Here is a 12,060-nt window from a genome sequence, read left to right as displayed (position 1 = left end):
CCCACTTCGGTAAGGCTTCTTGGGCCACCATTCTGATCTGGCCCAGTAGTTAGCCCCCAAGAGCATGGCCATCACGTAGTTTTGTCTACCATTGCTCTAGGGCCACAGATCAAACGGCTGGGATCAATCCAGTTCATACTCATTTTGAACCATTTTCCATGTCTACCGTCGGGATGGCTATACCCCATACGCATTCTTACACCTCTATGATACAGCATATCATTTCCCTCGAAGCAAAGGCAACAACTAGACATCCCACTCGGGCTATATTCAAATATCCATAACAGTTGATCGGAAGAAATAGATCAACAAACGTGGCTTCCTCAAAAATCTTCAAGGTTTGAAAATCCTTGACTTCCATATCAAATGGCCCACAAAGCAACAGTTAGTATTCAATGAAAAAACGTTACATAAACTCTTTTAATTACCTAGGCCTTATTTGGCTAACGCCTAAAAATAAATTCATATCATTTGAGTTAACAGTAGTATGTATTGGAGATCTTGATCTCTAATACACAGTGAATGTTAACATGGACTCATTTATGTTAGAAATCAAGATTTCCAATACACAATTACTATTAACTAGAATAAGAACTTATTTTTGGCGTAAATTATTTCAAGGTTTGGATCAGTGAACATGACCCGAATCCAAATGGTTACAGTTCTGATTGATCCTACTATAATTAGAGGTACATGAACCAAGTTAGCTCAATTAACTGGCTCAACTCGACTTGGCTCAAAATTGGGTTCGAGCCAAGTTGAGCTGATATTTTGAGCTCGAAACTTGACTTGGTTTGAATTGATTCGACACAGGTTAGGTTCACTTAATATATTTAAATAAATTATATATATTATATATTAAAAACCTTTGAACCTAAACTCAAGCCGATCCAAGCTGGTCAATCAGGCTCAAAGACCGAGCCAAGCTGGGGTAGTTTGCTGGCTGAGCCAAGCCGAGCTGGGCCAAGCTCGACTCAGTTTGGCTCGGCTCTAACTACAATTGATGAGAATGCATTCTACCAAACCCCGATGACTCAGAACTAATTGGACTGTTTCATGTCTTTGTTTTTTGAAAGGGAACTACACTTATATTCAAACACCGCCTGAGAAAAACCCCACGCATTGACTGCCTATATAACCCGAGCATAATTAGAAGAACAAACAAAACAACTTTATAAAATTACAACCCAAGCTTATGTACACCACTACAAACATCAATGGCTTTTAAACAATTAGCCCAGTCTGCATTAGCCCGTTCCGCCCTGCTCACCACCTTCAAAACCAATCCACCCAAGTTTATAAAACAAGGCCATGAGATAGCCATAAGAGCCAACCTCTACACCACCTATCTATTAACTCCTAACCCACCTCTGTGCCAAGATTTAACAAAAAAAAAAAAAGATTTTCCCCAGCATCACCCAGAAGCAGACTGTTTCATGTCTTTACATTGATGAAGTGGATACAGGATGCTTTTTTATCATTCGTTGTATCTTTTTTGTATCCCATAGATTCAGAGCCTTTTCTCCTGTCATCAAATGCATAATGTGAGGTTTGCCCATCTACAGGTATGAATCTTGGCCGTCAATCAGGTGGTTGTCACCCCATCGACGCTCTTCCACAAACATCAGGCCATACCACTCATCAAGTAGGTTGGGCAGTGTTCAGACAAATGGTCCATGCACTGGCCACCACGTCCAAATATTACAACTTTTTTTTTTTTTGCCTTCCTTTTCCTTTTTACGATATACTGCTACAAACTTCGGCGTCCTTCTTGAGTTCGCCGATCAATTGTTCTATCATCTTCTTATACATAGGCATGTAGTGATCATTTATCATGGTCCGTGACAGCCGTAGCTTAGTGTACAGGTCTCGCGGTGTCTCATAGATGCTGACTGTCTCTTCGGTTGGGGCATCATCGCCTGAGCTAGCATCGGATGGTGGTAAGGCGACAATGTGCATGATTCTACCTGGTGGATAGAACCTCTGGGTCTCAGGAGCAGTTGATGATGTGGTATTCTTGTTTTCTACAGCTTCCGCCATGACCACATTTTCCTCTTCAGTGATCTCTTTTGCAGCGGCGGCTTCTTCTTCCCGGACTTGAGTGTCCTGCCTGTGGAGCTCCTTCTCCAGCTCAAACCATAGTTCACCTTCGGTAAAGTCCTCAGCCGTTGATGTGCCGATGACTCCATCAACTGGGATTAGCTCCTCCTCAGCCTCATCATGCATGGTGTCCCGAGAGCAGCCGAAATCCAGATCATTCATCTCTGGGTGTCCGTTGACGATTTCGACCATCAATTCAGAGTCTCTACTAGACAGCATAGGCTGAACGGATGTACTCTCCTCCTCTTTAGAGTTTGGTAGGGTGCCCACAGTGCGTCGGCGTGCACCCATGCAAGACCATGAAGAGAGGGATGAGGGCGTCCTGACAACAGCCTGAGCCACATTCCGAGCCCGCTTCATCACATCCTGGAACGTCAAACAGACATTTTTTTCACTTCTACAACTAGGTTTGCAGTTTCAAACGAATAAAAAGACATGGTTGATTATGTACTGTCATCAGAGCCACACACGTAAGGAGAAAAAAAAACAGAAAAAAACATCAGGAGGATAGCAAGTTGGTGTGCATAGTTCCAAACATGGCAGTAGGAGCTAATCACAGGAAATGATGGCACCCACCATGTCTGTTGTTCTAATTTTGAAAGGTTGCACCCACCATGTCTATTGTTCTAATGCACTTACTTTATCGGAGAATAGCAAGTGTTGACTGCATAACTGACTGAGAAGAATCAATCACTAATGCTCATATGATCAATCACAGATTCCATTTCAGGCGTCCTGTTTGTTTCTAAAACAGAAATCCTAGCTTCATTAGACAGCAGTCAACTCATTTCTTGTGCCAGTCTAAATGATTATTCATATAGCAGAAAATGTCCCTCCGTTGGACCGTTCTCTTTTCCCCTGGACGGCAGGCCCACAGAGAGAGAGAGAGAGAGTGTGTGTGTGTGTCAATGTCCCTTTCTTCTCTTTTCCCATGGATACCTAGCAAACAAGCAGGCCCTAAGGATGGAGGGAGGGAGCCCGTGCGGGCTACACATGTTGGCTTTTTCTGAGTGAAATAGAGCCGTTGAATGGCTTCTTGCATGATAAATATGACCTTAGCCATACGTTGGTAACCAACCACACGTCCCAACTACCAAAATGTCCTTATCTTTAATTAAAATGCCTACATGTCCTTTGAATATTGGAAAGTTATGCACGCCTTAAAACTAATTGTGAGGGTAAAATTATTAGGCGTTACTTGCATTAGATATAGAAATACCGATGAAACAGTTAATATTGGGAAATACATCACCTAATATTGTCAATGACTTCCCTAACTGAAAAAAGTAAATCAGCAGAACAGACCAGAAAAGAATTGAAGTTCCCTCCATCATTTACTAAAATTTACCTGAGTACCACTGGAGACGGGACGCAGAAGTGCGCCTGCACCGGCAACTCTTGCTCTAGCACTGGCTATAGATGGCAGACGAGATCCTAAAGCGGATGCAGAGCGATAAACAACATTGAGAAACCTTGTGCGCTCGACTTGATCCCGTAGATCATTCAACCATGATGATGCCGTCACCTGCAAAAAGAAAATTATTAGTTAAAAAATACACCTGTATGTTTGCATCATTCGCAGTGAGCAAGGTCTTGGCGAATCATGATGTGAATACTGTCCTATGTAGCAGCAGTTTGACACAAGATAATGAAGAAACATCTTTCTCAGCTAATATTTATCAATTGGCCTAAGAGGATATCAATCACTGGAATAAGAAATATTTCTCTTGTTACACCCAAATTAAATGCAACTAATAAGTCAATATCTGTACATGCGCATGAACTTCAGTTTATATACAAGAGTTGGGGACACGTGTAAGTAGTGCAGTTGAACCGTCTGGGATTCATGAACCCTAAGCTAACTCCTTTCTATACCAAAATTGGGAAGTGTGTAGGCCTAAAACCTCTTAATAGTGACTGTACATATAACACTTTTAACATAAAACATAAGACTAGGATGAATGTTGATTTTGTATTCCCAACGGTTCTGTAGCTAGTGCCCTTCGGACAGCTCTCTACCAATCACCAACCACTAATCTTCACAGTCCTTAATAAGCCCAAGAGTTTCATCATTAACACACTGTGCCAGGACTGCAAAGGTAAGAGAATTCTTGTCAACAAGACAAGTAATTGGAACGAAGCATCAAAGGCAAAGAATGGAGAGTCATGGACTTGCTAATTCCTTATCCCTCTTGCCCAAGCAGCACCCATGTAAAAACCGCAAAGCTACTCAAGACAGTCTCCACAAGTTTGCAACACCAAGCGTTGTGCACAAGAACATGATTAGGACGCTAGAGAACACGAGTAGAGTAGGAAATAACTTGTATTGCTCAATGAAAGAGCTGATAGAATTCAGAAGTCTCAAATGAGTTCTATGAAAGAGCTGCTAGAATTCAGAAGTCTCAAATGAGTAGAACTCACCTATATAGGCCTTGGAACGTTCTAGATATCTTATATCAATGGCTTGGATTATACCACTTAACATTCATTGGATAGTACAGAAACCCTCTAAACTTTCTCAATTATACTAAAGTCTAGCTGCCAAAACTCCCTAGACAATTCTAGAATCTTCTAGAGATCTCTACATTACCCTACAAAGGTCTAACTTACAACTAAGCCTCACTCGACCCTGCTACATACAAGCCTCCTACTGTTTAAATTAGAGCCAGAAATGGTTAAGCTTGTGACAGGAGGGCAGAAAGGATTCAGCATCAATATATCATGCCTCCCAAACAGAGAAGACGTGACAGATCAGATGGCCTGATATTTAGCCTAGTACTATCACCAAACTACAAGATGCATGTGCCATAGATGTTCTGGTGGGTCAAGGGTAGATGAACTGATTCGACAGATGGAGAATGGAATGTAGATTCTTACTCGCATGACTTTATCCATTGTCTGTCATGCTTTAGTCTGACCTTCCAATGTCCAAAATTATAGCGAAATTCATTACTAATTCTTAAAGATTAATCAATTGAAGATGATAAATGCGACTACATAACTGGTGAAATTTGGTCGCATGATTAGACTAGAAATTTGTAAAGCGGTGATACATAGTGATTCTGTAGAAAGTTGGAGCACCTCTGAACGAAGGTCGTCGATGGAAGCCGTTGAGAATGTGGGCACCAGATCAGAACCATTGACGACAGTAGTAATGAAGTGTTTGCCTGATTCTGCCAACTCCCATGTCATACAGGCAGCTGCAGAATGCCTCAAGTTATTAGCACGTTAAAGCACATATTCCACTAATATTGTAGGAGGTTCTAAGAACTGATGAAATTGAACCTCTTAGTATCACACTAACAAAGCATGCAAATTTGAAAATACCATGAGAGTTTATGGGCAGATGTAATTGTATAAAGCTTCCAATATTCATTCTGAGCATGGAACCTCAAAACTCAAAAGTAAGATAATAATCAAGACACCTAAAGCCGCTAAAACATTGAAATGCTAGCAGGTTAAGGTAAGGATGCAAACTGCAGATCAAGCATACGAGAAAGGCACAACAGCATTTTTTTTTTCTCATAGCAACCAAAGAGTCAGACATAGGTGTACAGTCCATTTCCAGTTGCCAGGATAATCTAGTTTAGATTCATATGTTTAGCCTACAAGCTTCCTAGAAATGATTGCGATTGCTTGATCACAACTTCTAATGTCGTCCAATATTAAGCACCCTCAGAAGGGAGATGATATGGTAAAGCTGGAAGAACCAGAATATGGTAGATCCATCTCTCTGCATTATACGTGGGCAGTTTGTTTATATATCAATCTGAACTGTCAAACTAATGGGCCTCAGCGTGAATGGATGAAATCATCCTTAGCAGAAGACCACAGCCATCACTTATCTTTTCTTTCCAGCACTTAATGTCGACATGAGGGGTCGTTTGGTAGCAACATGTATTTGATATGCATTTGGCAATTACTATGAAATCCATGTGAATTGGAATCACTAGTTGAGTTTAACAGCCTGTAATTAGAATCTAGTGGAATCTGGCAATCCGGTAATTAGAATCACCAAATTGTGTTTGGCAGCCTGTAGTTCGAAGAGAGAGTGAGTGGGATGACTATGACTTGCGAATTGGCAGTAATCGGAATCCATGTGAAATATAATCACATGGTTTTGCTGTGATTTCAAAAAAGTACCTTTTGGTGTATCTAATCTGAATTGGATCTTCTCCTAAACACACCAATTACCACCGATTCACGCTCCGCAACGACCCCTTAGTTGTTTTCCTTCCCAACCTTCGATTTAAAGATCACTGTTTATATGGCTAGGATCATCTTATCTACATTTTCCATCCATAGTGGGTCTCACTGGAAGGACAATCCTGATTTAAAGACAACCTTACCACGTGTCGTGTAGCAATATGGTTCTACCACATTCTGGTTCCCCAGGCCATGTGGCATCAACTCCCTCTTTCGAAACCTTACCACTACTATAAAGGAGAATTTAACAAGTTCCTGCAGGACTGTCCATTGGATGCTTGGTCAGTCCAATTGACAAATTTGGACTGCCCGCCTAGTGCAGCAGTTTCTTGGGCTACCAAGCAAAAAATGATGCTGATCAGATGATCCAATGGATGGCCTTCTTTTTAATAGCCTTCCATTTTCCAAGACATGGATGGGATGGTTGTCTAAGAGTGTGATTCTTCATAAAAATAAGCAATTCATGATGAGCCCCAAGGCCCCAACAAAGAAATGACCTATTTTAATTAAATGATAGAATATCCGTTGCGGTGATTTTGACGAAGTGGTTCTTTAGAAATATAAGTGATCCATGATGAGCCCCAACAATAGCGTATTGATAGAATGCGATCATTTCACATTTCACACTCATGCATGCATCACTTAGCCAAAACAGACTCCCAAATCCCAAGTGTTCAAATAATTGAAGATTAGAACAAAGCAAATTCTATGAGAAACACACCATGCAATCATCTGCAGTTTAAAAATATTTGCACCAAACGACCAGCATAGTATTCCATACATGCCTGGAGCAAATGCAACACAAGTGCTGGAAGAGAATTCTTTTCGTTCCCGAAGAATATACGTTAAAAGTGCAGCTGTACCACCACCAAGTGAATGTCCAACAATCTAAAAATAGAAAAACAAAACATTACCATTTTGCATATCATAACAATCTGCAAGCAGAATAAACAATGTCAGGCCTTGGTGGAAAGGACAAATCATGATCCCTTTAGAACTAAATAAAAAGTATGGATACATGCATTTAGGGTTGATTGCCAAAGAACCGTTGTCTTTAATGACCTGTTTACTTTGCAGTTCAGCAATATTTAGGCTGTGTTTGATGCACAACCTCATTCTAATCATTCAGTTTGATAAAGAGGAAAAAACAAAACCAATGATGTTTCCTGCTATTCACATTGAGGAAGTGCCCCCTCATATTGCAGCTATGTTCCTTTCAAAGTAACAAAATCGCAATTTGGAGCAAAGCCCACAGAATGAGTACTGAGAAGATTGAAATAACAATTTGGTCATTTCCACTTTCTCGGAATAATAATAGCTATCCAATTCAATTCAATTGTGCACCCATGATGAAAAAAATCAATTAGTGCATTTCTCTGATGTTTCAGTTTTGTTTTTGTAACGATTCTTTTTTTTTTTTTTTTAAAAAAGATATTCAGAAATTGCCATGATTCAATTCATCAAGCAAACAAAGCCCCTCAGTTTTGTCAATGGCAACAATATTTCATAAAAGAAAGGGTATTAAAAGCAAATCGTAGAGTAAGTGCATGACTATAAAAAAAGCGTATTATCATGCCATTTTTTCTTCCACCAAGGCCATGTGAGCTGGCAATGGCATCGCATAGATGCACAAGGTGCCAAGTTGGAACATTGGATGGGTAGGTTCTATGTTTATGGGCAAAATATTATTGATGTGATAACTACCTTGATTTTGTAGTCCGGATGTTCACCAACTGCTTTAAGAAGGCAGGGAGTAGTACGTTTCGCTATCCAACGAGCTGCAGCCACCATCCCACAATGTGCATACCCTAAAATTATATTGCTTACACCACCCTCATGTAACAGTAAATGATGGAAAGGAACCACTGCACCAGTTGCTGCTGTCAGTGTGTCCTTAATACTGTGGGTCCCACGAATCAATAAAAGAAAACATTTTGAACCTCTGTCATGTATTATTGTGAAGGCAGGCTTCAGAAGCTGCACAGATAGGCCAGTAACTGACAAAATATTAGTAGAAGCACTGGACTATGCAAGAATATCACTTTGTTTCTTAATAAGTGCAACAGGAGCATTAGAAATTCCATGAATAGTTTCTTTATCGACAATTCCTTGAATACTTTATACCAAAAGTACATGCTTTAAACATCACATACCCCTGCCTTGGGCTCTTGAAGGAGAACGTCTTCTTGAGAAAAGCCAGCAGAATCCAAAAACACTGGAAATGGCTTCTTTGAGAAAAGCATGCAAAGGGTCAACAACCTTAAGAGATGAATCAGCTCGGCTATAATTTCAGGACCTTTAAGCTGTACACAACCACTTCCAGCATATACACTTGCAACTTGTAGGTTACCCTGCAATGGTAAATTAGATATGTGACAACATCTCCTTGATTGAGACTTTCAACCAGTTCAACAGAGTATTACAATGATGAATGTGTCTCTAGAATCATCTTATAGACACAATAAACAAATTGTCCAAATTTGCGCTACAATTAGCTCAACCGAAGAGCAAAACATCAACAAAAACAAGATAAACAAAACAATGTGATGTTGACCATGTAACAAAGCTTGTTAGAAAACATATGCAGGTAACAGTCTCTCTTCCAGAAAGATGCAGATATCAATTAGGAAGGGAAAGAAAAGATTCTAAGTTATATAAATATCAAGGATTGGATAAAATGATATAAAAGAAAAGCAGGAAATGTAACAATAATTTGTATAAATATCAAAATAATCATCAAGTAATAGCAAACAGTAGGTCACAAAGACTTTAAGATATCAGCCATTCATCATCATTATCATCATCATCTAAGCCCTATCCCAATTAACTGGGGTCAGCTGCATGAATCCTATACCACCATTCCACTCTATCAAGGGCCATACCTTCAGGGGGGATGCCCTGGCATGAGTTTGGAATGTCATATTGTTCGGATTCATATGGCATAAGTTTGATGCTGGCAACCAGCCAGACACGACCCTCCTTTACCCGGGCTTGGGACTGGCAATGAAGGCACAAAACTCTCACAAGCGCATTGTAATGACTATTACATAGGTTGATTACAATCAAGTGCTATCTAATAGTCTATTACATAGGGAAATTAGATTTTATTTTTATTTTTTATTTTTTTTAAAAGTTGATTACAAAGACTTTATGGCATCAGTCATTAATTATGAAAATAAATGGTTGCGAAATTTTCAGATTGGATTTTAGAGTTGGATTGACTTTTCCCAAACAGCTAAAATCATGCAATGGGTATGGCTGTATGGGTTGGGCCGGGTCGGATTGACAGGAGTTCTAGACCGAACCCATTTAATAATTGGGTCTAAATTTCAGCCCCATACCCAGATGTTTGTATATGGTTTGAGTCTGGGTTGGGTCCAGGTTCAAGTGAAGTGGGTTTAAGTCAGGACTAGTTCAGGTCAAGTCTAAAAGCATATACAAGCTCAACCTATCCAGGCCACGGGTTGGGTTTGGGTTGGGTCTAAATTTGGTTGGTCTAATTTTTAACTCCCTATTTGATATAGACTATTTGGTAAGCACCCAATTACATGTTTTCTTTAAATGGGTTTTTAGATTTAAGTTCATTGTCTTAATTATCTTAATTGGAGGAATTTAAGAGCCAATTTTAGATCGGGTCCATTTTTGGTTGGTCCAATCCAACCAATTTAAAAGATAGGTTCCCCAGTTTGGGGAAAGTTGGTATGTCTGATCAACTTTGAAAGGTTCTATATGTGACCCATTTGACAAGCAGGATGGGGTTTGGACCTAGACCTGATCCAGTCCAATTTCAGATCCAGCACTGCTTCCTAGTGCAATGACCCATCCAATCAACCTGGCCCATTGCACCCCTACCAATGGGGAGCTTCTTTGGGGATGCCCCCTCATAATAGGGACCAAAGATCAAGGTTCTGGATGGCCGAAAGGTGGTCTCCATCCCTACAGTTTCTGGGCACACAAAATTTCCAGAAAAAAAAAAAAAAGAAGAAGAAGAAGAAGAAGAAAAGAGCAAAGGGAAATGACCAAACAGTGGTAACCTGCTTTAGCATTCACAATGAGGGGTTAGGCTCCCAAGCAGCAAATATCACGTTGGAGTAGGAATGGACGTATCTCCAACTAGAAGGTTATTCCCTCATTAAGCATACTGATTCATGACAAACATAATTATGTTTTTAATGATACTCCCTATTGAATAAAAGGGAGATGATGAGCTAGAGATGTCTCTATGATAAGATATAGAATATAGAGCCCTGCTTCTTCCATATGCGTGGCAACGGGCACGCATATGGATGAACTAGATATGTCTCTATGATAAGATATAGAATATAGAGCCCTGCTTCTTCCATATGTGTGGCAAGGGGCAGTTAATAGAGATTGTCCACTTAGTGGGCCTTACCATGGATGGCCCACAGTTAAAAAACAAACATTGGATTATCATAGACCTCTGATTGCTAGCCTCCAAATGGCAGTACAAAGCGAACAAAGATAACGGTTAAACACTAGGGGGGAAAGCAAGTGAAAGGGATAGCTAGGATGGTCCAAGCAGCGTAAACTTTGAACCATTGCCCATCCACAGCATGACCTGGGCGGTCCAGATCCAACAGCCGTTGCCAACGGCTACAGCAGAAAGGGGGCTCTATCATATTATCATAAAAACATGAATATAAAATACAATTTCTTCTTGATTGATCGTGGCAATCCAATTCATAGCGCATCCAAACGCGCATAATTATAACAAATTCAGCAGAAAAAGAAAAACTTCAAACAAAAACCAAATTCAACAATCCATAGGAAAATTCAGTAAAAGGAGAAAAAAGAAAAGGACCCATCGATTTGAATAAACAAATCCACAAAATCATATAAAACAGATAATGCTCCAAAAACGAAAAAAATAAAATTCAAAACCACCGACCTGCCGCCGCATGTGATAATTAATACCGAAAGCCAAATCCCCAATCGGCCATTTCCCCAATGTCTCCGAGTACGTAAACCTCAGCGTCTCCGACAATGTCGCTATCACCTCGAACCACGTCGCGGGCGCCTGCGCCGGTCTCCGCGCTATCCTCCTCCTGCCGACCCTGCTCAACCTCGACAGATCCTCGTCCCGATCACCGTCGCCTCCGTCCTTCCCCGACAATCTCCGGCTGAGAACGTAGTACAGAAGCATCGCGGCGCCAGCAGCGGTCGCAACGGTCGCTGTCGCCATCCGAATCGAGAAAAAGCCCGATCTGGAGCGAATTCTCATGAAAATACCCTAGAAATGGATGAATTGAGAGAAGCAAGCATTTGCAGAGGATCAATGGTGGAAGAGAATATGCGATTTTTGTGCTGAATTTGAAAAATTCATGGGGGAAGAGATGAGAGATTGAAGAGAATTTCTAGATTTTTTCTTTCTTCTAAATCGCGATTTGAAGAACCGAGGAAGAAGGATTTGCGGAAATCGCGCTTGGGGAATCGATTTACCTGCTTTCTAATAAAAAAGAAATGGATTTTTCCATGAATAGACATCAGATTTACTAAATTTACCGAAATGTCCTCGAGGAATTACATTATTAGAAAAGCTTTAATACTCCGACAGAGTGTGATGTATGATACGCAGGCACTTAGAAATTACTTAGTACTTGCATACATGACATGCAATAAACTCAAATTAAACTGTTCAAATCATCTGTCCCAGTTTAGATGTATCATGAACCAAAAAAAAAGCCTGTGTTATTATCTGATTACCAGATTGGTTGACATTTATTGGACGGTTAA

At 40.3% G+C, this 12,060-nt stretch overlaps 1 protein-coding gene across 1 annotated transcript; it reads right to left on the bottom strand.

Moving 5' to 3' along the window:
* Positions 1-1,149: 1,149 nt before the first annotated feature.
* On the bottom strand, positions 1,150-11,775 carry LOC131230315 (uncharacterized). Its single transcript, XM_058226172.1, has 7 exons — positions 11,216-11,775; positions 8,460-8,657; positions 8,011-8,283; positions 7,092-7,194; positions 5,182-5,300; positions 3,449-3,625; positions 1,150-2,466 (listed from the first exon to the last, which is right to left on the bottom strand). Exons 1-7 carry the CDS (start codon positions 11,546-11,548, stop codon positions 1,738-1,740), a joined length of 1,932 nt encoding a protein of 643 aa, XP_058082155.1. The 5' UTR covers positions 11,549-11,775; the 3' UTR covers positions 1,150-1,737.
* Between the last annotated feature and the right edge of the window lie 285 nt (positions 11,776-12,060).

The sequence above is a fragment of the Magnolia sinica genome, chromosome 17 (genome assembly GCF_029962835.1).
Source record: "Magnolia sinica isolate HGM2019 chromosome 17, MsV1, whole genome shotgun sequence".
In the NCBI taxonomy this organism is placed as follows: Eukaryota; Viridiplantae; Streptophyta; class Magnoliopsida; order Magnoliales; family Magnoliaceae; genus Magnolia; species Magnolia sinica.
Note: the sequence above shows the minus strand (reverse complement) of the source record. Positions and strands in the feature narration are given on the sequence as shown.